Raw genomic sequence first — 27627 nt, forward strand, 5'->3', positions numbered from 1 at the left:
TATATATATATATATATATATATATATATATATATATATATATATATATATATATATATATGATGCCATATATAAGCTTTTTTTTAAACAATAGCTGTTCCAATGTTTGATGTTCCTGCATTGAATGATTTTAATCATGGCTACAACAATGAAATAACGAGGAAAAACTTGCTTTTAAGCCAAATCAGCTTTTTTTTTTTTTTTTTTAATCCAAGAGTAACTTGTCACAATCGTCACATCTGGTGTTTTAATGAATTCCACATCTTCATCATAAAACGTAAACAATTTGAATTCAAAAATATTTTCACCCACAGAGGTAAATCGATAGATTATTCCATGTGAATGCTGCATTAAAAAAAAAAAAAAAAAAAAAGTATATATATGTATATATATGGTACTGTTGATGTAAAACAACATATAGAAAAAAAATGAGTTGAATCGAATTGAACTGAAAGTTAATAGATCAGTTTATTCTTAACATCTGCTAGCATCTGATTGTTAATCTGGGGTGGCATCAAGAGGCCAGTCAAACTTTAGGGGCCCTAAAGGGGTATTGTGCCCCCTAGGCCACCCCCCTGACTCTGCCTTTAAGTAAAATTATACCATTCCCATCACTTGATTCAAATGCTGCCCCATACGATATAAATAATAGAATTATCAAGAACATCTTCATTACCAAAAGAGAAAATATATTTTTAATGTGTAACTGATAGTTTTTAAAATAAAACAAATATATCTACCTTCATTGTGATAAATATATGGTGTCTCAAATAAGAATGACTATTAAATTAAATTGAAGGAAATCAAAAAGCTTATCACCACATTCATTTAAACAAATTAAATATTTATAATATGATCACTGTTTATTGAAAGAAACTGTTTAGTCGTAAATATTTAGATTAAGACACATTTAATATTCGAATAGGATAATTCCCCACCTCAAAAACAAATAAATAAAGACATTTTTATTGTTGAAATGAGCAAAATACATTTCTTGACATTCAAAATTCAGACAGTTTGATTAAACCCAAACATTCACACAGTAAAATAATTGATGTCAGATTGAACATATTCAGGATCAATAATTGAGCTTCATTTTAATAATAAGAGAGGGGACAATAGGTCTGTAAAATTATCCAACAATAAAAAAATAGTTATTAATTTACTTCTTTTTGATAAAATAATTCAATATTTATGTAAAAGTGTACCTTGAAACTTCTAAAAAAAAAAGTGAAGACCATGCATTCATAGCTGAATGAAATTAGATACTGTTGACAAACCATATACGTAAACGATATCAACGATATCACAACAAAAAATACCATAAGGGACATCAAAACATGGAAAGGCACTTTGGGTCTGAAGCAGTGCTATGTCTAGTGAGATACTGATGATTTAACAATTAATCAGTCACTCCTGATAGCAAACTTTGACCACCCAACTGAGCCATCAAGAGTTGCTGCAGTGATGTGAGGACTTTAAAAGCACATATTTTGACAGCTTTATTTTCCAATTAAAGACGGCACAACTTGCTGACTTATAACAAAATATACAACGGCCTTTGACATAACAATTGTATTTAATCCAAATGGTCCACATGATTAAAAAAAAGAAGAGGAAAATCACTTTTTCTGACTGATATGTTGTAGCCACTCCTTCAACATCTGAAAGCTTGGTCGAGCAGCAGGATCCAGGTTCCAGCACTGTTTCATGATGTTATACACAACCTCAGGACAGCCATCTGGACAGTCCATTTTGTAACCCTTTTCCACACGTGGTACCACGTCTTTCAGTGCCTGCACAACAGAGTCAAGTTTTATTGGAAAGTATTTCAGAAAGTGGTAACAGAAAACACTGCTATATCTGGTTAAGATCTGTAAAATATGCAAAATATGCTTTTTTTTTTGTCACAGACAAGTATTAAATGATAGTTTTAAAGCAGTCTTATGATTTACTACAAAGCTGTACAAACAAAATATTGACACTTACTATTCTTGGATAGGGCACACGGCCAAAAGAGTAAATCTCCCACAGCAAAATACCATAGCTCCAAACATCTGACTTGGTTGAAAATTTCTATCAAGAGAAAAACAGATGTAACAGTTGTGTTTTTGTTTGCTGTTTTTTTTTTGTTTTGTTTTGTTTATAGCGGGTGGGTACACATGGCAGAGCACACTAGTCAGAAGGGTCATACAGCTGTATACCTTTTCTCTAAGGGCCTCTGGTGCTGTCCACTTCACAGGCAGCTTAGCTGTATCATCAGTGGAAGAAGCCTCTTTAGTCAAACCAAAGTCACTGACTTTGGCAATGTTGTCCTCCGACACAAGAACATTTCGGGCTGCTAAGTCTCTGTGCACAAAGTTGTTAGCCTCCAGATATGCCATGGCTTCACAGACATCTCTGTTAAACATGAATAAAAATAAGTGAGATCAGATGTGTGTGGAGCAAATGTTCTAATCAATATGAGCTTTACGTATTGTTTGCAAACCTGCATTAATTTCATCTTATTTATTGTTACAATACTGCGTTTTATCCTGAAATCAACCAAATATCAGATTAACATAACATGCTTCTTTTTGTCCCTCTACCCATGGGTGTTACATACTCCTTATTGGTCAAAATGTAAACTTAAATGCATAAAAACTTTAGGAATGGACAGTAGCTTGCAAGCTCTGCTTCAGCCTGTAACCACTGGATTCCTTAAACAAACATTTATAACAGGAATTTTAAGAATAACCATGCTGTAGTGATCTTTTTCTGCTGTACTACAACTGACACTGCACTGCTGGAATTACTGCCTCTGCACTAACTGCTAATGAGTATACTGAAACCAACATCTTCAAACTAAATGTATGCTACCCTTACTACAAACTATAAATGCATACATGTATACTCACAAGGTAAAATGAAGGAGAGCATCTCCACCAAGTACTGTACGGCCTCTGGAACGTAAGTAGTCTACCAAACATCCCTAAAGACAACAAAGGAGCAAACTCTTTATACATCCACAAGAGGATTCTGGGTGTTATATTTCCCGAGTCTTTGGTCTATCAGACAGTAAACCACCTACCTTGGCCATATACTCAGTAACTATAAAAAGACTTCCATTCTCCTCTACAATCACTCCAAGCAGCTGTACCAGGTTATTGTGCCGTAGCTGCCTGATGACAGAGAGAAATATGCAGGTTACTATGGAATCACTTGTGTTTTTCAAAATCCAATACCCCAAGATTTCCTTACGTCATGACAGAGGCCTCTGCGATGAAGGCTTGTGCTGTAGCATCATTTTTTATGCACTTCACAGCTACTTTAGTCCCATTGTAATCTCCCACCATGACATCTGGAATAGCCACAAACAATGAGCCCACAATGTACAATCAGTGAAATATGTAATAATAAATAAAAGGGGCAGGAACACATGTTCCTGATCCTGTTGGATGACGATAGTTTTTTGATTTTATGTGCTCGTACAAAGAAATAAAGGGTACAAGTTTTAATTCTAAAAAATATGATAAATAAAAATGTTATGTATAGGATGTGTTGACAAAGTCTGTTTTCAAGAAATGTGCTTTTAGATTTTAATGATAAGATGCTTCCACAAATCCTGCCTCTTTCAGCATCATTTTAAGATTCAGATTTTTTTTGTCTGTCAACATATTCACAGACACACACACACACACACACACACACACACACACATACACAGAAAGAATTATTAAACTACCTCCAAATTCTCCTTTTCCAATAACCTGCTGCAGCTTTAGGTCCTTTCTTTTTATTGCCCAGCCGCCTGTTGGCCAATAAAAGAGGAAACACATGCAGTTGAGACATAACAGCCACACAAACGCACACTGATGCAGAAGGTATTTAAAAAGAATACATATTAATAAGTAACAAATTAAGACTCACTCCTGGAGAACTCATCCTGCGCAGCCACTGTCCCCTCCTCCAACTTTGGCTTGATTAGTTTGGTACACAGGCCATCAGCATCTTTGGTGTAGTGCTGGAATGATGAATAAAACAAGTTAAGTGAAAATGTATTGAGTATGGAATTACAAAGTCAGGCAAAAAATGACACATAACATTTTTTCTTCCAGTCAAAGAGTACAATAATTCAAAGCATACCTGTATTTGTATTTAATAATTTACAACGTACGGACAGACAGAAATGTCTCTTGCTGATTTTATGTTCAGTTTTTAAATAAAAATATGTGCAAAATTTCCCATCGGGCAGAGACACCTGGTTCTGTTAAAAGATTAACCTGTTATAAAGAATTTTTCCTCCACATTGTTGCTAAAGTGATGTTTGCCTCGATGAATATCAGTGGGTTTCTTCATCACCATGTTTACTGGTGCTACACAGATTAATGTGAACTAAAATGTTTCACACGGTTGTTGTACTAGCTCAAAAAATGGACTGTCCGAAGAAGGAAGCCTTCTTCGTAGGGTTGTATATTAACAATATTTCTGTTGTCACACATCTCAAGTGTCAGTTGTTTTCCTGCTTGACAAGAAGAGAAAGAGGGGGAGGAGGCAAGTTGTTCTAAAGCATCTTATCATGATGGTCTTAACTATGCAGATTGTGATCTCTTGGTTTCCCACCAAACTGTGGTGATTTACTTAGTGCACAGTGTTGCACAGTTCAACCTCACTCCTTTTTCATTAGTTTTAAAGGTTTTTAATGCAACACTAGAATCAATTCTTAGATCAAAATACATAAAATCAGACATGATTTCTGCATTTCTGCAACTTAAAACTTCAGTTGTAATATTACAGTACGTATGTCCAATTAACTGAAATGAAAAAGTTGTGGACCATCTATAGCTTTATAAAAATGAATAACATTTTGCTTCAACAGTAGAAACCGCTTGCGCAACAAGGGGTTACTGTTCATTATATGTTCCAGAGCTATGTGGCTTGTCAGTCAGGCCCAATTAAAAAAGAATAAAGCTTTCAAGATTTTAAATTTGGCCTCCCCCCATCCTCTTTTTGAAGAGAATCTCAGTAATCTATCAGTGGATTACAAGATAATTCAGTGGGTCAGCTCTTTCTGGATTTAATTTTTTATAAAGTCATTGGTAAAGATCCTGATGTTTTTTTTAAATTATACAGAAACTCTTGTTTCTAAAACTGCAACATTTACTTGTGTCAACTCTGCAAATACTAACAAAGTTGCAATTGGAGCAAACAGGGCTGCAGCATGAGTTTGCAAACAGTAAGCAGTGTCAAAATTGGCCAACAGAGGGCTGTCTGGTTAAATAGTGAAAACAAAGAATTCACAAATTAAAAAAAAAAAAAAGAACTTGGTTATAATGAACTCATTTCCATGTTCTGCCTCTTTCTGTTCAAGCTGTAAGCTGCAGTTCAAAATAAGCTTCACACAGGAAAAGATGTCAGTTTGAGAGTAAAGCTCTCTTGTCTTTCTGAGGTTATAGCTCTGAAGTTCAGCATATTGTTCACTTCCTCTTTGACGCTTCCTGTTCATTATATGTTCCAGGAACTGCACATCATCTCTGAAGTTATACAGTTACACTGGGACTCAGAGGTCTGCACCCAGTGCACTTATGCTGTATATGGTACCTGATGAAACACCCCAAATGCTGTTTAATTTATAAAGCTAAGTTTAATGTTGTCTCACCTCAACCAGCTGCATCAGGTTCTCAAAAAACACATCATTATCTATGGAGAGCTTGCCGTTGTGGTAGATGATGCGGTAGTGCTCCACTTTGCCGTCGCAGCTAACACAGAGAGTGTAGTCACCAGGGAAGTTGGTGCTCTCTCGGACCAAAAACAGGCCTGTCTCTGGGGGGTTGAGTAGTCGCTCTGCCTGGTCCCGAGTTATCTTCCCATGAAACCATCTGGAAGTAGAAGAAAAAGAGGAAAACATCCTTTATAATATTAACATATATTTCTGTGGGATTTTTAACACTTTAATTCCATTTCACTGGGGAGTTATGGAGAGCTTAACAGGTTTTTTATTTCACAGGTTTCATATATGTATATATATATATATGTATATATATATATATATATATATATATATATATATATATATATATATATATATATATATATATATATATATATATAGATAGATAGATAGATAGATAGATAGATAGATAGATAGATCACTGATCATCCTGACAGTTCTATATTCGGAACTATTCAAGATGAGAGCAAAGGGTGAAGTATGGGACAGATACCATTTGTACCTTTCTAAAAGTGGAAAACAGGGCATAAGCCTTGGCAGATGATGGCCACTACAAGTGACATTTTGAACGTCTTTTGTGGGTTTTTTTTTTTAAAAAACTTTTTATATCAGATAAATGCAAATAATTGGAATGCATTGATTTCATGGGTTTTGGGGAAAAAAAGTCAATTTATTTCTACTCTCCAAACAAGTCTTCTTTATTTATTTACACCTTTGTAACTTCAAACAGCACAGAAAACCGTAGCTCTATATTCAGAAATCTTGACAATCATGGGGCTTTTTTCTGACATTCATAAAGTTACCCCTGATATTTTCAGCCAGTGCTGCTGGTTATTTCTAATAGCCTTTGAGAAATGAGAGTCTTTCCTTGTTTAATCCTCCTTATGATGTCATCATTAACCTTAAATTGGCCTTTGATGCAAATAATTCCAATAATACTTTCAGCATCCAGATGTATAGATAATTGTGATTTGCATATTCACTGACACCAGTTGTATTACCAAAGCTGCCACATATTCAAACGTAGCTTTCAGAATGTGCAGTAATACCATTTGCATGTGGCTCCATCAGAAATTTAAATATCACATAGAGAATCTTGTTGGAAAGCTGAGACAATGGCTTTTCGTCACAGAAACACAGGCCACTTCCTTCTGGCATGCAGGAAAAACTATGTGAAAAAGAGCTTTCCTTTCTCATCAAGATCATGGGAGGTCATTTTCTTCTAAACTCCCTTTAGTACAACCTTACATTCATTACAGGTGATACTTTGACTCACGTCTCTTCTTTAAACACAGCTTGACAGCTCAAATTTTGTTTCTGTAAAGGATATGGCTATGTTACCTGTAATGATGACTGAACTGGGCTACTGGGAGCAACAGTGGTGCATTTTCTATGGCAGATATGTTTTTTTTTAATTGATTTTCATATCACTTCACGTTGTGTGTGGGTATTGGTACTTGGCATGATAACTGCTTTATGCTCATGAAGTCTAACGAGACATAATTGCAATCAAAAGCACTAAAAATAAACTTGTCATTCATACACAAATATATTCATGCTCATGGAAAACCCATCACGTGTGCAAATGGGGAGATTTCTTTTAGATTACTTCAGTCTGAAATAGAAAAGAAACAACAGGAAACTCTGCTGAGTTCATGCAAAGCTGATGTGGCGGCAGACACAACTGCGCTGCAATTACAACACCGCCCGACTGAGCTGTGGTCTCATTCACACAGCCACAGCGCCAGTGCCATGACAAACAGGTCGTTGGCTTTCTACAACCACACAGTCCAAAGAAAAGGGAGTAGTTGAGCTATTTTAGTCATTGCAACAAATGCCACCCCTTGTGGTCGGGAGAGATACAGATCCATCAACCTGTCCCTGTTTGCATTGAAAGTGAAAGTTAAAATCTGTATTAACTTAAGAAACCTAGATTATCAGTCTACTTACGGCATGAGACTCAGCTTGCTGTCAAATTTCACACCCTCTCTTTTCTGCACATAGTTGGCTGGAATTGTTCCTTCACGGCCGGCAGCATTTTTAGCTTTGTACCAGTTTGGATCCTGAAACGCAAAATGGGAGCAATCGTTATAATAACAGATAAGTCGGTAAAAGATTACAATTTCCTACGCTCATATTTCCAAAATTCCCATGTTCTCATACTCTTATAATCTCACATATTCTCATATAGTAAATAAACATACTACATATAAAATATGAGCCTTGGTCCTCCCAGGACCCAAAGAATCAGTTTACCTTTGTGACAACAATGATGGTCAGCACATCGCCTTTGTTAAATGGCAGGTCCTGCTCTGATGTGCCTTTGAAGTTGTATCGGGCCACACACTCTGTGCCCTGTGGCCATGGACTCTGTAGCAATGTTAGCGAACACATATTAATATCTGAAAAATAAAAAAAAATTACACATAACAATAGTTGTACTCCAGAGGCCTTTCTTACCTGAACCTCTGTCATGGTGAGGTGCTTCTATCCTCTTATAGGGGTCGCTTTTTAGCTGCTACCATTAGAGCTTGTAAACAAATACACAGTACCTATAAAGAGAAACAGAACAGTCAATTGACTATGATTGCTGACAGCAAAATTAGCTTAATCGTAAACCAAATTCTCAGGAAGAGATCATATTTGTGGTTTTTCTCTGCACATGCAGGTGTGCAGTAAAGATATAGGTTAGTCATTAGCTGAGCGTACTAGAGTAACATCAGATCAGACAGTGCAAGTAAAAATAACTCACACATATAGAAAGCAGAACTAACAAGCCTTCCTTTTTTAATCACACTTTCACAACTTCTGCTGAATGTTTCCATGACGCAGGACATCAATGTGTACATACAGAGCAGCTTTCAGAGTGTAGATGGACCCAAAACACGCCAAGTTATTTCTATTTCAACACCCATTTTGGGAAATATAAACTAAAGAAAACTTGAACCATTTTGTATCTTGAATTACATATGGAAGGGCAGTTCCCTTAGGCCTTCATCGCAGCCCCATTTAGTAGCTCTATAGGAAGCAAGATGGTTCTCTTCCAATGCTGGAATGCAAACTTGTGGTCAGATCTGACCAGACTCAAGGGACTTGTCCAGCCCCGTGCTTCTTTATGCCAGCAAAGCAGCCACTACAACAATAACCTCAGGTTTGAATCACCCCAGGGACAGTATTTCCATGACACATACACAACAAATCAGAGCATAAGCGTCATGGTTAAATGATGACCTATCGATTAAGCCATGCTCACCCCCTCCTGCTGTCCTTCCTCAAAGAACCACTTCCTCTCTTCCTCTTTCAGTTCCCAGGGCGAGGTGGAAAGCCTCAATGGTCAGAACTCAGGGAAAATCCTGGCTCTGATAATCTGTCATTTTACATGAGGTCACATCCTTCACATGTCTATGTCTATTACAGCACAGCCAACTTCCTGTACGACATCCTAGATTTGGAATACTACAGTGATAACAGTGATAATGAAGGAAAACATATTTTCCTGAAACTAAAAAGCATAAACTAAAAAAACATAATTTCCATTGTTATCCATCTAAATTAAAGGGAAAAATGGCTTTTACAGACTTCAAACCAGAGACTAAAACACATGCGTGTCCAAGAGAAGGCTGTCATTACTCAGTATCGAAGAGATGTGACGGACGTTTCCCCTACGGACTTCTGCAGCTGTCTTCTGCATGAGGGACAAAAGTACAGTATCTGCTTGCATTTCCCACACCCATCAACTCCCTCTCTACTCGTCCCAGCCCATAAGAATTATACTTTAACATTTCTCACAGCACAGAGGGTCAAGAAGGAATATGAGAAAAAGTGTTTACAGACATGCTTGCAGGGCACTTTGGTTTTTTCAAACACTCTGAATGAATGCTTTTGAATATTCATATTCAATATGAATATCTGACCGACTTCTGTTGGAGACACTCCAACAGGTTTAAAATAAATAACGATCAGCTCAAAGATCATTACTTTATCTTCTCATGCGATTTTTTTCTAAAGAGAGGTTTAAGTGTAAGACACAAAGAAAAAGATACACATTAATTTTGTGTAAAGATACTGGATGCACGGCTCAAAAATTAGCACTTCATAGTCAGTCTGACTCAAGTGAACTAATCATTATTTGAGTAAATAAATAAATGGTGTTAAGTGAAAAAATTCTGAGCACTTTCTGTTACCCTCTGTCTTCCCCATTAGCTCTAACAACAAAAATAATTTTCTTGTAGTTCAGTAATATGATTAATAATTAAACATCTGCAACAAAAAAAATGCTGATAATTGCAGTTATCTTCAAGCACTGACACATATTAACAAACATTAACAGTGTAGTGCATGTGATTTAATGAGATCTAATAATGACACTGCAGACTGCACAAAATTAAATAGCATGTCCCTCTATGAGTGGGAGGGAAACTGTGGTGGTTACTAAAAAAATGCAACTCTATCTATAGAGCTACTGCTTAGTTTGTCCATTATGACTGTACAGCATGTAGGACTTGAAGGAAGATCTGCCCCTTCTGTAGATATAAAGGGTTTAATTTAAGGTAATGTGTACACAGTTTTTTTTTTTTATTATATATGATACTGCACAAATTAAAATATTTCCTGAAAAAAAAAAAAATAAATAAATTCATGAAAAAACATTTTCACACTACACTACAAGAAAAGTTTGGAGAGTTACAAATATTTAAAATACCTGCACTGAATAGTACCTGAATAGTACCATTCTAGCCAAACTCTGGAGGCATTTTATAGTGACCAGTGTGTAAACCTCCTTGTTAAGCAACAGGTTGAAGTCACTGTTTTACCAAAGTCTGCAAGTTTTCTCAAGTTTATATTGCTCACAGTTGTCAGAAATTACTGTTTTGTTGGCATTAAGATACTAAGCAGAATCAGTATTTGGATAGTTAGAGCCTTTCTGGTCTGTCATTTGACAAATATAATCTTAAATAGTTGGATGATAGCTGTTACAATTAAATGGCACATCTAAAGTAACTGTGAGTTTGTTGAAGTCATCATTAATGTAACTGTGAAACACATGGCGCATAAAAATGCTAAGTTTACAATTAATTTAAGGCAGCTATCAGAACGACTCTAATGGCTGCCTAGACAAAAAAATGAGGATTAGCTCTGATGAATCTGCTGATTGGTTAAAAACTATGGAACACAAGGAAAAAGGAAAATAAAGAACACTACACTGCACACCAAAAGGAGAGAAAAACTTAAAAGCATAACATAACCCATCCTCTTTAAAGGCCAAGAAGGTAACAAAACCTCTACAGGTTTGTCTGTGAACATTACTATGGGAAAGTTAAGTGTGGATCAGAAGCGAAGGAGGAACTCATTCTATTTCTGGTGCATTTGAAATGTTTTGGAAATATATCCACATGAATTATATGTTTGGATCAGGTAAATTTGGATTTCAATGATGGTTACATATTTTTGGCGCTGCAGAGGTCTGTGCTGCCAGTCTCTGCTTAGTTTCTTTTTTATATTAGTTAAGACTTAAAAGCGCTCTTAAACATTTGAGCGTGGAGAAAAACAACAGCTTCTGTGAAATGCATAAATGTTCACTGGAAAAAGCTGAATAATTTAAGCAATTCAGGGTAAATGTCTTTCAGCAAACTAATCTTCATGTACAACTGATCACATATTCTGACCACCTTTAAATAACCGACAGCCGACCCACACAGATGTCCTTAAAGCCACTACAAGGGGGAAAAAACATCACAACTTTGATCCATTACAATACAATTTACATCCTCAGACAGGAAGTCACGTTCACATTGCCAAAAAATGTTGAGTTTAACTGAAAGCGACTGCACAAATTTCATAATCAAGGATTTTGAATTTTGCCATTGTCTCTTGTGGGACACTGAATGCCTCTCAGCAACAGGCTCCTCAAAAGGGAGTGAATGGGACAGAATTCAGTCTGCCATGAAGTCACTGCTATTTTCAGAGAACTCTCCATAGAACCCCAGCTTTGCCACTTTCAGGGAGCACACAAGGCTGTCATTGTGACTTGTAACCCCTGTCTCGCTAAGACGCTCATCATCATCATCAGTCTCGTCAGTGAGCAGCTTTAAAGGCAACAACAATGCAGTCCAGCATGTCTGCAAATCAATAAAGGAATATTTCCTCTGACTATGTTCTGCAGGTGCAATAAATAATCTTGTTTATGCTCTATTATAAGAAAGCAGTTACAAAACATTTGCTTTCTGATTTTAGTCAGTGGCATCACACGGCATGTGAAAACTATTAAATGACACATCTAATTGAGACTTGATAGGGTGTGACAATAATTCCTGAAAGCAACAGAAAATCAATAAGCTCAAGAAAGCACAAAGTAATGCACGAAACCCAAAACTAACATTGCTGTGTCTCACAACTTCAAACAAAGCTCTGAATGTTTTGCGCTTTAGTTTTTGCGTTTCAAACAATAGTCGATCCTGTCATCAAGTCATCATTCCTAACAATTTTCGCTATTGAAACCAAACCTGGTAATTAGCAGCTGGCCTCCTGTTTAATGCAATCCAGTGGGGGTGTGATCTACAGGTTTCAGTGGAAGCTTGACTGCACAAAGCAAGACAGGACAGGAATGCAGAAATGTCTTCTCTGGTCTTTTGCGAGTCTGCCACTCCCTCATGTACCTGCAGAAAAAAGCCTGAAGTAAAGAATCCTGATAAGTGCCAAATGTGGCGAGACTAAATCAAGAAGTTTAGGTTGTGTGGAAGGATGTGGAAATTTCTATATCTTATATTTCAGTAAGGATCTAACATTACTTATTATAATGAAATGGTCATTAAGAGCGTCTTTATATGTAACTTTTAATTTAGGTAACCGTAACTATATTTTGGTGATAATTCCGTAAGTTTGCATTTTTCTGAGCTTTTTCTTGTAAGAAAATAAGTTAAAACACATTTACTAGTTTTATTAATTGCTTTCTGAGGAAGAGAAAATCCACATTTAATAGTAAATTTGCAAGAGTTTGTCAACTGCTACATCAGCAGTTCCTGGGAAGATTAAAAAATACTACAAACATAAAAATGAATCACTCATGCCCAGTGTCATTAAGAACTTGTTTTTTGGGAAATCACAGTTTAATACTGATATGTAGTCTTTTACTTACATGTACAAGACCAACCTTTTGGGTCATATGAAGCAAACAGCTTCATCAAATGACAAATGCTTATATAGGTGCAAGCTGGACAAATGGCTCAGCTTTACCAAGAGGGACCTGAGACTGATAACTGCAAGTAACTCTTCTCTTCCCTTCGCTTTCTGTCAGATTTTGGCTACGTATAAACAGCAAGGCTTCTTGGTTAGATTGAGAAAATATAATACCCTTAAAGCTTTTGAAAATGAAACTGGGCTAATGAAGTTAGGAAGTGAAATACCTTGTTGGGTTATGCCAGGAAAATTTTTTTGGTGTTAAACAGAGTTAAACACATCGGGCTCCTTTGACTGAGGAATGCACAAATGATACATAATTGTAGGACCCAGAAACATAAAATGGCAACATGATGCTTGAGACACTGGGCTTTAATTACTGACGGTGACACTAGTGCAGGTTTTCAGCAGCCTTTAACCAAGTCTTCAGACTATTTCAATAACTGAGAAACTCTCTAGTGTCTAATGTTTGTTGATATGGATTCCCATGAGATGGCAGATAGCCTAAAGGCAGTGCATGTTCATCCTCTGAGGGAAGTAGTATTAACCCTACAATGCCATATGTAGCATATTTGATACATACAGTTTTTAAATGTTTTGCATAATTTTATGGTAAAAATTTTGATAAAATAAAAACCTGTGATTCATTTCTTCTACCCCTTAGTACAATAATGAACTACAATAATTTTGACACATTACAAGGTAATAAATAATAAAAATAAAAAACGTATTTTTCTTTCTTTCTTCTTCTTTGCATTTTATTAATCGGTCAAACAAAGACATTAATTTTAAAGTTGGACTTTTCTCCTCATTTCTTTCTGGAGTAAAAATTTAAAGGTTTATATGAGGAAGAATTTTCAAAACTAATGCCAAATATGGTACTTTTTGTTGTTGTTGCTGGGATGCTTCTTGCAGTTACAGGAACTGGATATTTCTCCTAAAAAATTTATAAAACATCTATTGCTTTAAAGCTAAATCACCGGATGTGCAGCAATGGGGCTTAAGCTAATACAGTCCTCATCCTGACCTTTCAGGATGCTCAGCTATTATCAGTGGTACAGCAGCAGAGTAGTCCTAATAGATATGAAGAGGAGCAAACAGTCATTTATGAGTTTTCACCTGGGAGACACACACCAAGTATGAAATATGAATAATGTACAGATATGCAAGGGACACATGTCAACAGTTCAGGTTCAGGCTGAACACGTTTTTCGAAGGAAGTCGTCTTTGCCTCTGGCCTAACAGCTGGACTCTGTTGCAGGAGCTTAGCTCACTGAAACAACTGTCTGTAGGATCTGAGAGAGGAAGTATGAGTCCAGTACTTGGTCGTGCAATACAAGCCACCATTGTACCATTCTAATGCCCAACAGTTCATCATCTGTTATTCTATATTACAGTCAGAAAAGTAAATTATGGGTATACCCAAAATAGAGTCCAGTTTATCTTAAATAAACACAAAAACTAACCGTATGAAACAAGGTGGTTCTCTCAGTAACAGGAAGTGTAAAATCAATGATTGTTAGTCAGGGGCAATCCCCTTAAATTGACATACAGTCATTAGGCTGATCTTTGCATTTTACTGCTATCCAAAGTTCATATGGCATGCATGGTATTTTTTTTCTTTTCTTGGAACAAGTACACGTATCAGAAAATACCATATAAGTCAAAAAGATGGCATGCCTGAGCTGCAGACGGACACTTCCTTGCTACAGTGCTATGCACAAGCCATGCAGTGCAAACTGCTGTTGCTGCAGCTATGCTTTGCTGTGGTTTCTTGCACTCCCTTTTTTGTTTCACCAGCTTAATTTGTCTTCAGAGCTTGTCACACTCTTCTATAAAACAGGACTCTTTTGTGGAAAAGGCTCTGCAATGTATTTGGACACAGACTTCCGACTTTATCACGAGGAAGGGAATCCTTTCTCAAGCATGGGTCATCACTATTTGTTACCTTACTTCCACTCAACAAATGATCTGAACTGGTCTTAATTTCATTTGAGGCATTTAATTTGCTTAAGCACTTGCTTTTGCATACTAATCTTGCTTAAGTGCAAACAGGTTAAACAAACATCATACTCTATTAAGCATAACTATTTAATAATACTACATGTACACAATTCCAAATTTTGGCAAAATAAAAGTCTGCTAAACATGTTTTGAATGCTTACAAAGCAGATATTATTTATGTAATATAATGATAATAACAATAATAATAAAGTAACATGGGAGTATAAAATGGAGATGTGCGTGATAGTTTTTTTTCACCCCAGGAAGTCAGAGGTAGTGGCAGAACCCCTATATGTGTGTGTGTGTGTGTGTGTTTATATATATATATATATATATATATATATATATGTATATATATATATATATATATATATATATATATATATATATATATATATATATATACATATATATATATATGTATATATATATATATATATGTATATATATATATATATATATATATATATATATATATATATATATATATATATATATATATATATATATGAAGCATTTATACGATTAAAGAGCATTCCACATGCATTTATTGTATATCACAACTAAAACCGTACATGTTTGCACTTTAATTGATTCTGATTAATCTGCCTTTTCTAAAACTCACAAACTGAGATGCACAAATTTACAAACACACAAGCTGAAGGATATAACTCACCCTTTTGCAGGTAAAAGAAAAATAACAACAAAAAGAGGCTTTTGTAGCAACAGGTGATTGAACTACTTTGAGATGTCCGGTTTCATTTAAGCAACAGCACTTTCATTCACGCCATAAAAAAAGAGAGAAAAAATAACGTTGGGTGATTAAGAAGCAGAATAGTGCATTCCTGATTAAGAAAGCGTCAGATCGGTCTCAGGTAATCCTAAAATGTCATCAGTCCAACAGAGAATCAAACAGGACGGTCGCTGGTGCGCCTCCTGTCAACATTATTCACGCAGCGAGTTGAAAGTGTATTTTTCTGAAGTTTGATCCCAGCTTTCCCGGACGGCACTGCTTCTTCAAAACTCCCGCTATTATCGATGTTAAATTACCTAGACTAAAGTGTGTTAAAGGCAGAGAATAACTACGAGAGGCAGACTCATTTAGGAGCGCTCTGGGCTATCCTCCTACTTCTCTCCCCTCAGAAAAGTTCAAGTTTTTTGCCCCACCTTTCGGCAGCGCACATGCGCGTTACAGTCGTCTAGCTAAAAATACGCTTCAGTCTAGTTGGAGAAAGAACTTGATCAATGAGGCAATGTTTACAGGAAATCCAAACACACACACACACACACACACACACGCATATCCGTTTGGTGCATTTACCTTTATTGTTTTAATCTGAAGACAGGACACATGAAAACTGCACTTTCAGAACATGAGGCATGACAGTGAGCTGCAGTCTGCACATAAAACTGTCCTGTTCAGACAAAACTTCCATTGTCTATTTAATGCTGAACTGGGAGGTGATCTCAAACAACACCCACAGCTGATCAGGAATTTTTTTAAACTTACAAACTTGTTAAACGTGTTTCAAGAAATATTGCATGCCATTTTTAGAAACATATGTGCTTTACTGTAAAAAAAACAAAAAAACAAAAAAAAACCAAAACAAAACACGTTTTCTCCAACAATTACTTCCGAATAAGAAAGAATACAAAAAGCTGCCATCAGAGCAAAAGAAAAAATGTTTCATTGCCTCCTAGTGGCCAAAGACAAACAATTTGATTTCAAATTAAGTTACACTGGCTGAAGTTTCCAGGCCAAGCTTGTCTCAACAGATGTGACATTACACATCAGGCCAGAGGAATGTTGGAGAAAGGACAAAACCATTGCGCACAGTATAAACTTTCACTGAATATTCAAATAAATTCTGTACATACAACAAGTTTAAATGAATGTTTTGATTCTTAGATGATCAAATGTGGAATTAATACCATACTAAAAATATTTTTCAAAGAGTACGCGATTTTTAGCAAGACTGCATAAACATAGCATCCAAAATAAAAGCCCCCCCCCCCCCCCCAAAAAAAGGCACAGAAATCCAAACTAAAGGACATGTTAATGAGTATTATACAGGCCCATAAAATTAAACTCTGGACTTAGTTCAAATCTCCATGGTATTAAAGAACCAGCAGTTTGGATTTCATTATTAAACTGAAATTACAAGAGCTGTGCCAACATCCTGTCAAAGCCCCAAAAGGCAGCAGAATAAAGGCAGCTTTTCATGAGTCATTTTCACAGTCTATGCTTCAGTGTAATATGACATTTCCATTTCACACCCTTAAATACAGAAAAAGCCTGAATATGCAAACAGCAAAACAGTTATTTAAGGGCTATCAATTTGTATATGACCCAGCCTTAGTGATTCATAGAAACTACTCAGTGCTTTTAAGTGCAGCTTGTATATAGATCAGCACAAACCATTCAAAATGCAATGAAACATTCATCTTATTGTATTTGTCAAATGACACTCTTCATTAAACAAAAAAGGAAAACATCCTCTATAGTTAAAATTAAACTTAAACATTTAAAGGATTGTGGCAATGGTTTTAAAGGCCACACAATAAGCTGGACTTACTGTTCCAGAGATCTCTCTTTTATTGGCTTCAGTACAACACAAAAACTGTGAAACCTGCCACACTGATGTTATCAGATTCACAGCAATATTTCTTGTTAATCTGATGTAATGAAGACTCTGAAGTTGATATGTGCTTACAAATAACAATGCAACTATGAAAAAAAAAAAAATACAGGTTTGCTTGCCATCCTGAATTACAAGGTCTCAAAATCTGCTTCAACATCTTGCAGTATGAAAATTAATAGAAAAAAATATATATACATGTATATAGAGTTGCAGAAAAATGTAGAAAAAAAACATCTAAATTATACATGTGGCAGTCAACAGGCCAATGACTTTTAGTAGAACTGCAAGTTTTAAACACATTGGTATATTCGATCATCAAACACCATTTTACAAAAATAAAAGAGGAAAACACATTTTTCCCCAAATGAGCAATAAATGCAAGATTGGCTTCTGTGTGTTGAGTCACATTATCTGTCATCACAGCCCAATTTAGTACCAACAAACAAAACTGATGTCAATAGGAATTTTACCCATTAGCTGCCCCATTTAACATTTTGAAAGCATAGCATCATGTAAATGACTCCACATCTGCTTGGATGAAACATTGATCAAGCTTAAAAATCAGACATCAGCAACTATGTATTTAAAAATATACTAGGCTTTCAGCAAAACTAAGGCCAATTCACATTTCACACACATCCCAAGCAACTGGGATGTTGTGGGTGCACACAGGTCCCATCATCATATGGATCAAGCATATTGGGGAATTCCATGCATAAGTATTAGGCTGGAAGATGGTGACTTCACAACACCAAAAAGAACAGCTCCTCTGTTGCCAGAAAAACAAGAACCATCTAGAGGTAAATGTTATTTGCATGCTTTTGTACTGCTGCATTTTCAATAACAGACAACAAATGAATGTGCAGGTAATGGCTATAACGCAGCTCGAGTAATAACTGCACTTGTTTTTGTGGATCATGAGGATTCTGTGAGTTCTCAATCTAGTCCAAAAGGCAACGCTGCATCAAAGTCAAAGGAGGGTGTCTGCAGACCAACAATGACTGGTGGAGATAAATCCTACATTACGAGGATCTGTGCTTAAACCGTGAATTGTTCCTTAGAAGTGGTGGGGGAAAAAAAGTGAATGATGAATTTTTGTTTTCAAATCTTAATTTCTGTGATATTTAACAGATGGCTCAGGGACCAACAATACAATAACATTCAGATGATTTTTCTCTTTAGTCAGAGATTGCCCTTTTCATTTAAAACAAAACATAAGGTTCCACCATCTTTGACACTTTGGTGGCACTCATCTTAAACGATACTATCTACAACTTCAGATAGTTGAGATACATTTCTAAGTAAAGACTTAGAAATGTACATTTCTAAGACTTAGAAATGTAGACTTTTTCTTCTTCCATCTACATATTAATGCCTGCAGAACTAATGTATGCAACAGTATGCCTTCAGTATGAGGGAAAACACCAGTTCAAATGTCAAACTAGAAACTTCCCAGCTGAACGGAAAATCAGCTAAGACTCCGGAATATAAGGCGGCAAAAGCCAAATGGTCAAGTAAGGCGAAAGCTTTAATTTCATACTATGCAGAGTGCAAGGGGATGACAAACTTGCAGCCGAAGGGAGAATGGTATTTGATTCCCACTTCCTGGAAAACCTGGCGAGGAATACCTATGTCACACAGGTAAACCCTGCCAGCCCCTTCACCCAGAGGAAGTGGGAGGCAAAGCGAGAGGGACCACTTGGCCTCAACAGCATGCCCCTGCCCACTTACAGGGGGATCCAAGCTTAGCACTGGTGCTCTGTTCTGGTTTGCCCAGTCAGCAGCTGCACGGTACCAAGGCTGATCCATGAGGAATGTGTTCTCGTGGCAGTCAAGACAGTTTATGATTAGATCCACTGGGGTGTCAGGAAGCTCTGTGGAGTCAGACGGAAGCAATGAATAAGTATTTCTACGAATTATGTGATCATCTGAAAAATTGCACATACAACAACTTAGGAAAAAAATAACAATGAAGTTAGAAAGGAAGTGCACCTTTGATACTGGACACCTGTTTCCCACCAGTCTTGTTGAAAAGTGTAAGCTCACTAGTTACGGAGTCGAGCATCTTGACAAAATTTGGCAGAAACAAAATGACCTCCACTTCATGATTAGCCAGGTGACGTCCACAGCTGATGCCCTGAGCTCCTTGAACATGAGGACCACAGAGTACTGCCACTGTGGGATGCTGGTGTAAATTTTTGGGAGTGAATCTGAAAGAAATGTGATTTACAAATAAATTATATATTTTGCAGCCCAGATAAAAAATCCACTAGCTGTACTTGAAAACTCAAAATATTATATAAAATATTAAAGGAGAGATACACAGGAAAAGTGATGTTTTAACAGTGAGAATGAGTAATTAATTTGAGTCCATATATATTTGGATACTCTTTTACTATACTTTCTTTTTAACCAAAATGTATTCAGATTGCAGCTGTATTTAACAATATTATATGAGAAACATAGGCAGCTGTAGCTCAGGGGGAAGAGCAGTCAGCTTGTAACTGGGAAGTTGGGAGTTTGATTCCTGGCTTCCCCTGACTATGACTTAAGTGTCCTTGGGCAAGACACTGGACCCTAATACCCTAATAAAAGCATCAGCTAAATGACTGTAGAATAGAATAACTGCTGACTCTCTGCCTTAATTTGAGGATAGTAATATTCAAATTAAAGGAAATTTTGGAATTATAGCTCTTGAACATATTAAGGTGACTTTGCAAAAGAGTCATCAGAAGTGAGATAATTCATGGACAAGTGAAGACAATATGATTGTCAATTCTCCATCAGTAAAGCACATAAAAGATATTTTTTAAATGTATGCCTACATCATAATTACATGCTTACCTGTTTGGCCCTCCTAACAATGTAAGCGCCATCTGACTGGCACACACTCCAGTCATCTCAAGTCTTCGCTCCAGCGTGAGACCAATACGCTCAGCAACAGACAACAAACGCTTGTGCAGTTCATAGCAGATACTCGGCACAACAAGTCCGGAGTCTACATGGAGCAAAGAAAATAAGTATTAGCTAATGTTCTGTTGTTGTTTTTTTCCCCATTACAAATATGATCATGACAGTCACCCTTTACAATGTGAAACACGTACCAGTGCAGTATTCTTTGGCCCCAGGCTGTGGTACAATAATCTGTCTGTAGACAATAGGTTTGGCCTCTAGAATGTTCTCATCATGACGGTACCGTGAGGGTGTCTGGTCTTGAGGTGTCCCACGTGACCTTGCACCATTACGGCGCTCTGATGTGTCTATCTCTGAGAAAACAGCTGCCTTGTCAAAAAGCGCCAAGTTTCCTTCAAAATCAAAGTCTGTATCTAGGCTATCATCCACACCATCTCCAAAACACTCGTCATCTCTTTGTTTCATTTGACCATTCTTCATGCCATTCTTTTTTGGAGTCACTTGGTTCGCCCCTCGGCTACTAGATGACCCTGATGAAATAAGATTAGGTAAATGTTTGCTGCACCACTCTGATTTATACATGTCTGAATGTATATTGTCTTTTCAAGCAGCTGAACATCATAATACTTACAGGAATTGTGTCTTCTACGAAATCCTTTAGACGTACTGAGTGCCTCCAGATGACGCTCTCCATAACTTTTAGAGCATTGCTGTGGAGAGTTTAGTTTCTCCACAGATCTGGGGTCATTCCTTGGGACTGCAACTGGCGCACTGCTTACCTTTGTAGATGCATTAGAGTTTGTCTTTGCATTGCCATTTCTGATATCTAAAATCTTTAGGTCCTTTATGTCTATGGCACTGCAGACAAGAGGACCAAAAGGATAACTTAAGACCAAAATAAAAAGCCAAAGACCAGACCAAGGCTTGGGGGGTCTACAATGTAATTTTACCTGAATGTGACCTCGGGAACAGGGCACTTAATTCCGTTATGGAAAGGCTGTCTCAGGGAGATGGTTTGGCTGGACTGATCCACCGATGACACCTCTCCTTGATACACTCCTAGTGTTGGCCCACAGTTAATTGATACCAAACTACCCAACCAGTCTGCAGCCATATCTGGAAACAATTAAACATTTATTAACTATTACTTATTAGAAAAATAAGACTAACTCGCGACTTTGTCACAATGGCACTCAAGTTTTTATAAACATAACAGATATGTTACCCGGTGGATGTTAGCGCCACCGAAACAGCACACGTTAAGTTAGCCTCGGCCTGCTATCAGGCTAAGTAAGCATTTAAGGGGTAATTTTTTGAACGAAACACCTTTTGAGCAAGTACCTTGAAGAATTGAGACTATTCGGTATCAGGTTGACGCAGACCTTCTCAAACAACACAAGTGAATAACAGTCTGAATATAGGCTAAGAAAGATAGTCTTCTCGGTTAGCTTTTAGCCTTTTCACAGCTACTTCCTGTTTCCGTGAGATGGCGATTTTCAAAACAAGACGTTTGGGCTGATTTTTTTTTTTTGGTAGAAAACGGGGCTTTTATTTATGTAAATTTATTCTTTTCATTTTTTTTTAAAGCTCAAGTTCCAGTTTTATTTTCTGTTGAACATTTTAAAACATCCAGAGGTGGGTGACAGTATATAAATAAATTTAGAGAGAGAGAAGGAAAAACCAGTGTGGTTATAACCTCGTCAAATATCTAAATTTAGCGCAGAAATGATGGAAATTTGTGTCTACATAATTATTTACTTGTTGTAATAATGCTAATTGTCAATATATTCTGTGCCGTTGAAAGATTGTTTATTTGCCATTTAAACAAAGTCTCATTTGCAAGGAAAATTCATTTGGGGAACATAAGATAAATATAACGAGGCTGAAGTTAGCTTTCGATTCGTTGCTTCAGAGTCGCAATATGTGTAAAGGGCAATTCCACTGAATTTTTCGGAAACAACACCACATTAGACCAGGTCCTGACAAAAAAACTACAACACTTACACTCTTCAAACCTGGGCTAAAATATTCTAAATAATATGCAGATTCAATAAAACATAGTGTCTGATTTGTGAAACCTTTATTCTATTTGTGAAAATGCAAATAAGGCTCATTTCATGACATTTTTGGCATCTGGACCACATTAGACCAGGTCCTGACAAAAAACTACAACACTTAGACTCTTCAAACCTGGGCTAAAATATTCCACATACTATGCAGATTCAATGAAACATAGTGTCTGATTTGTGAAACCTTTATTCTATTTGTGAAAATGCAAATAAGGCTCATTTTATGTCATTTTTTGGCATCTGGACCACATTAGACCAGGTCCTGACAAAAAACTACAACACTTACACTCTTCAATCCTGGGCTAAAATATTCTAAATAATATGCAGATTCAATAAAACATAGTGTCTGATTTGTGAAACCTTTATTCTATTTGTGAAAATGCAAATAAGGCTCATTTCATGACATTTTTGGCATCTGGACCACATTAGACCAGGTCCTGACAAAAAACTACAACACTTAGGCTCTTCAAACCTGGGCTAAAATATTCCACATACTATGCAGATTCAATGAAACATAGTGTCTGATTTGTGAAACCTTTATTCTATTTGTGAAAATGCAAATAAGGCTCATTTTATGTCATTTTTTGGCATCTGGACCACATTAGACCAGGTCCTGACAAAAAACTACAACACTTACACTCTTCAAACCTGGGCTAAAATATTCTAAATAATATGCAGATTTATTAAGACATAGTTTCTGATTTGTGAAACATTTCTTTTTTCATTCATTTTGTGACAAGCGAAATTATGGAATTTTTTTATATCGTACAAACTTTAACCCATTTGATATTTTGTTTTGCAGATTATCATCTTGTATCCAATTACAGTTTTGTAATACAAGACAAAGTCATACTTTTCCTTTCTCATTTTTAAACAACAAAATTAAATGTAAATGTTTGCATTATGTGAATCTTGAAGCATGCTTTTAATATTTCCCCATTAGCCAGCATGTCATTTTTTATACAATAAGTAGTCTTTTTAATTCCACTGTGTAACACACAGTAGCTGTGTGAGGCAACTGATGTTATCACTCTCTTGCAGTACATTGAAGACACCAGTCTTTCTTGTAGTTAAATGTGTTTTAAAGTTATGACAAAATGATATGAGTCAAGTGTCATTCTTACTTGTTTGCCCCAGTATATCTGGAACCTAACATATTAAAACATCTCTTTTATTTATCTTTAGAGCTGCAGTTGGTGAGCCTATATGCTACTGGTTTATTAAATTTAAATTTAGATTTACACCTTTTCATTCCTGCCAAAATCCCACATTCTGACGTGACTTGAACTCCACCTGTAACGGGTCATATCCGTCAGTCACTGTGGCCTTCACAACGCAAACAACGGAGTCCTGGTTGAAGCTTAGTGGAGATGTGCAAAACAATTGCCATTGTTTTGCAAGGTTAAAGTTTAATGAACCAAACACAAATCAGAATGTGGGATTTGTAAGTGTTGTTGTTTTTTGTCAGGACCTGGTCTAATGTGGTGTTATTTCCGAAAAATTCAGTGGAATTGCCCTTTACGCATATTGCGAATCGGAAGCAACGAATCGGAAGCTAACTTCAGTCTCGTATAAATATATGGGTTTAGTGAAAAAGAATATGGGGGGAAATAATCCAATTTTGTCTGTCAGTTTGTTGTGTTATTGACTAGTTAGTTGTCTTTTATTGGTTTGGATGGTTGAAAAAAGTGACACAGCAATTCAGTTAACAAACAGTGGTTTCAGTGTGTGAAAGAACCATACACAGTCACAACAGCCTCTTTTCCTCATGTTGGTAACCAGCTTGGTCACACTGCTGTGGGTTGCAGTCTTTGACCAACATTTGTTGTTTTATTCAGTCAATGTGACAATGTAAGTCACTCTTCTTGTAGTGTCGTCTTCTTGGGATTTTAACTTTACTGCATGTCTCTCTAACATTCCTGATTACATGGATCTTGGGTGTGTGGAAGCCCCCAAAATAACAACTTTGAGCACTTTTAAATGCCGGAAACAAAAATTTGTTGACTGGTTTATTTCTACATAATTTGGATTACATTTGTTTTTCAGTTCTGCTTAAAACAATTCAAGTTTTAGGGGAAGCTGAAAAAAAGTTCAACATCACACATATCACAAAAAAAAAAATTAAACTTAGGTGGAGGACCATAGGAAAATTTAAGAAGTGAGGAAATATAAGTCTACACACTAGTAATAGCTTCCATAGCTAGTTTATACACCAGCAGTAAAAAAGTGACATTTCAGCCCAAGGCCTTTCTTCAGGCTTAAAGCACAGAGTGAAGCACATTCTTACAGTAAATAATTTCAGCCTGATCATTTGACTAGTAAGATGAAAGCAATCTCCAAAATTTATAATACCTATGTGTACATATATAGTCTTTCGCCCAAAGGCTCCAGCCTCCCTGCGACCATTAATCTGAATACGCGGTTAGGATAATGAATGAATGAGTGAATGAATGTGTACATTTACAAAAATAATACAACATACACATGAAAAACATTAAACATCCCTTAATTTGAGCATACATATTAAAAATGACTTAATTTATTAACTTCAGTATTATGTGTAAAAAAACATCAGGTGTAAAGCTTCATGATGAAATATAAAATAAGGATACAAATATACCGGTCAATCTAGATTAGAGGAGCCTCTGCGAATGTGATATGGTGTTTTCAACTCTTTTCTTACTTGGAGAAGCTGGAGCCTATTCCAGTAATTAGCAGGTGAGAGGCAGGGTACACTTTGGACAGGCCGGCAGTCCATCGCAATTTGTTATAGCTTCAATTACAGATTTGATCATTTATTTTCAATATTGCATAATAAAATAAACATTCTAAAGTCAGAGCATTTGTGGCTTTTAGATACACCTGTCAATGACAATACATTCTTAAAAAATACAAACAATGTATAAGTAGCTGCTTGGTGTTTTAAACACACAGTCCTTTATCTTGTATTGAAAGAAAGGTTTAAAACATTTCTTATTTTGAGGAATACAAACTGAATGACAAATCCACACATAGTCTTGTGTAGTCTGCTGAAATTCAGACTACACCATAACTCTTCAAGTCCTTTTCACACACTACTTAGACCTAACACGGGCTCTACTGAACAAACATTTGTTGTTCATTCAGAAAACATATATTTTTATATGATAGAAATATATGTAGCAATGGGACGCTCACTTTCCGCAAAGCTAATGATCTAGCTGTGGAATACCTTTGCATATTGACTACACCTGCTTATCTAGATACATAACTAGATTTAGTCAGTGACATGCAACATTTCACACTGACCTGGAGAATATTAACAAGTGTGCAGATGCTTTGTCATGATACTTATTCTTAGGATTGAAATAAAATTCTTGTGAGAAAACTTTTTTTTATGTATGCCAGCAAAGCCAGTAAATCACAACATACTTTCTATAATAAATCAATAAAATACAAAGCTATGTGTATTATGATCAGTGTTTGGAGGATCTTAATAACTCTTGTCAACAAACAAGCCCATCGGTGAGATCATGTAGAGACATTCCCAGAAGGGTGATCATGACACACTTACTCAACAATGTTTGTGTACTAAGGCTTCCATGGATACTCAGTTCAAGGTCTGATGACTGAAAAACTTCCTATCAAAGCTTTGCTAAGCTCACTGTAGGGTTGCAGCAATATGATGTGTACTTGAGAAAGGACTGCTGAAATCTCTTTTAATCTTTATCTGTACTACCATTCTATCAGGTAAAAAGCCAAAGAAAATGATATAATTAACAAATAAAGAGCTCAAACTGCGAGAGCTAAAGTGCTAAAACTAGCTGTTGACTTTGGAAATATTAATACGCATGATCCAAGAATAGCTGCACATCTCCAGCTACCACCTCTGTGTGAAAATCTGTCCTTGAAACTTGGGCTGAGGGGTTGGCAGATAACGTCGATCCTCTCCATTACAGAAGCATCTTGAATCAAGAAGACACTCCAAGATGTTTAGCTCTTCATGCAGACGTGTGGGTCCATTTCCTTTGACAGACCTTGACATGTGGGACACCAAATCTCACTACTCAGCCCAGGTAGGCTCCCTGAAATACTCTTCTCAACCTAGTAAATCAAAGAGTTGTCATTTTGGGAAAAAATTATTTTCTTTTTAGACCTCAGCATGGTGTGGTATGGCAGCTGTTTCTGGATCAGGGTTTCTATCAAAAGCCTCTGCTAGGTATGGGAGTCATTTGCAAGCAACAAAAGCAAGTGTAAGTTGTGTTTTTCAAGTCCAGCTAATTCTGGCTAATTTTTGTGTTGTCACACATCCTTCAGTCGCAGTGGCTTCAGACAGAGAGACACAGGCCTACGAAGGTGGCAGTCATGGTCCCATCTGGCACCTGAGAGAGCTTCACCATCCTTTTCTTCATCTGCAGCTGAATCAAGGCCTGGTCAAGCTGGAAGTAACTTTAGACAAAGTGAAGTGGTGCAGTGGCTACAGGATGCTCATGAGCAACTAGACACCCAGTTGGACTGGCTGGGTACCAGAGACATGCAGCTGGGCCGCAACACAGCTGCAGCAAAACTGTTTGACAATAAACTAAATGTAAGGGATTTTCATAGATAGTAAAAACACAGTTATGCTGCGTAATTTCTGTGCTTGTAGGTTTTGTATTTCTTTCTCCTGGTTGGCTTTGGTTTGTTTGTGGTATGTCTTTTGCTTGTACTGATCATTCTTCTTACCTGCACTTGTGTCACACAGCAGCTATCAAAAGCAACAAGTGTTCTTCAGCAGGATGCAGCTGAATTTCTACAATTCGAAAGAAGTCAACATTTTGAAGAGCTTCGTGAAAAGTAAGTGCACCAAATGACACTTAAATTAACTTAGATATTTTTGAAAGTATATAAGTTAATCATGTCTACTTCACTGGCAAGAGCCTTAAAGCTGGATAGTGACCTGTTGCAAATGAGATCTGCTTTGAACAAAGGAATCAATGAGCTCCCAAGCAGACTCCAAAGTCCTAGCTTGCTTGCCAGAACGTTACTGGAGAATCAAGATGACGTTAACAACAAGGTGTGTTAGCTTTTCATTTTTTTAATTTAAATATATTTTCATTCAAAATGATGTATTCCACTGTATTTAAGAAGTCAA

General features: G+C 36.6%; 2 protein-coding genes across 4 annotated transcripts; both read right to left on the minus strand.

The window, feature by feature from the left end:
* Positions 1–1163: 1163 nt before the first annotated feature.
* On the minus strand, positions 1164–15945 carry LOC306761638 (tyrosine-protein kinase CSK-like). 3 transcript variants are annotated; one of them, XM_079247889.1, is made up of 13 exons: positions 15567–15945; positions 8171–8262; positions 7967–8080; positions 7661–7773; positions 5639–5858; positions 3910–4003; positions 3725–3790; positions 3241–3340; positions 3071–3161; positions 2898–2971; positions 2205–2400; positions 1990–2076; positions 1164–1796 (listed from the first exon to the last, which is right to left on the minus strand). In XM_079247889.1, exons 2-13 carry the CDS (start codon positions 8183–8185, stop codon positions 1623–1625), a joined length of 1344 nt encoding a protein of 447 aa, XP_079104015.1. In that variant the 5' UTR covers positions 8186–8262; positions 15567–15945; the 3' UTR covers positions 1164–1622. The 3 variants fall into 3 exon arrangements, with proteins under 3 accessions (XP_079104015.1, XP_079104014.1, XP_079104016.1); XM_079247888.1 differs by lacking the exon at positions 8171–8262 and having other exon boundaries at positions 7967–8112; XM_079247890.1 differs by lacking the exon at positions 15567–15945 and having other exon boundaries at positions 8171–8280.
* A 2938-nt stretch (positions 15946–18883) lies between these two features.
* Positions 18884–21919, minus strand: edc3 (enhancer of mRNA decapping 3 homolog). Its single transcript, XM_079259193.1, has 7 exons — positions 21787–21919; positions 21396–21561; positions 21077–21303; positions 20637–20975; positions 20377–20530; positions 19525–19742; positions 18884–19406 (listed from the first exon to the last, which is right to left on the minus strand). Exons 2-7 carry the CDS (start codon positions 21557–21559, stop codon positions 19072–19074), a joined length of 1437 nt encoding a protein of 478 aa, XP_079115319.1. The 5' UTR covers positions 21560–21561; positions 21787–21919; the 3' UTR covers positions 18884–19071.
* Between the last annotated feature and the right edge of the window lie 5708 nt (positions 21920–27627).

This window comes from Telmatherina bonti (genome assembly GCF_933228915.1).
Source record: "Telmatherina bonti genome assembly, chromosome: 2".
Lineage (NCBI taxonomy): Eukaryota > Metazoa > Chordata > Actinopteri > Atheriniformes > Telmatherinidae > Telmatherina > Telmatherina bonti.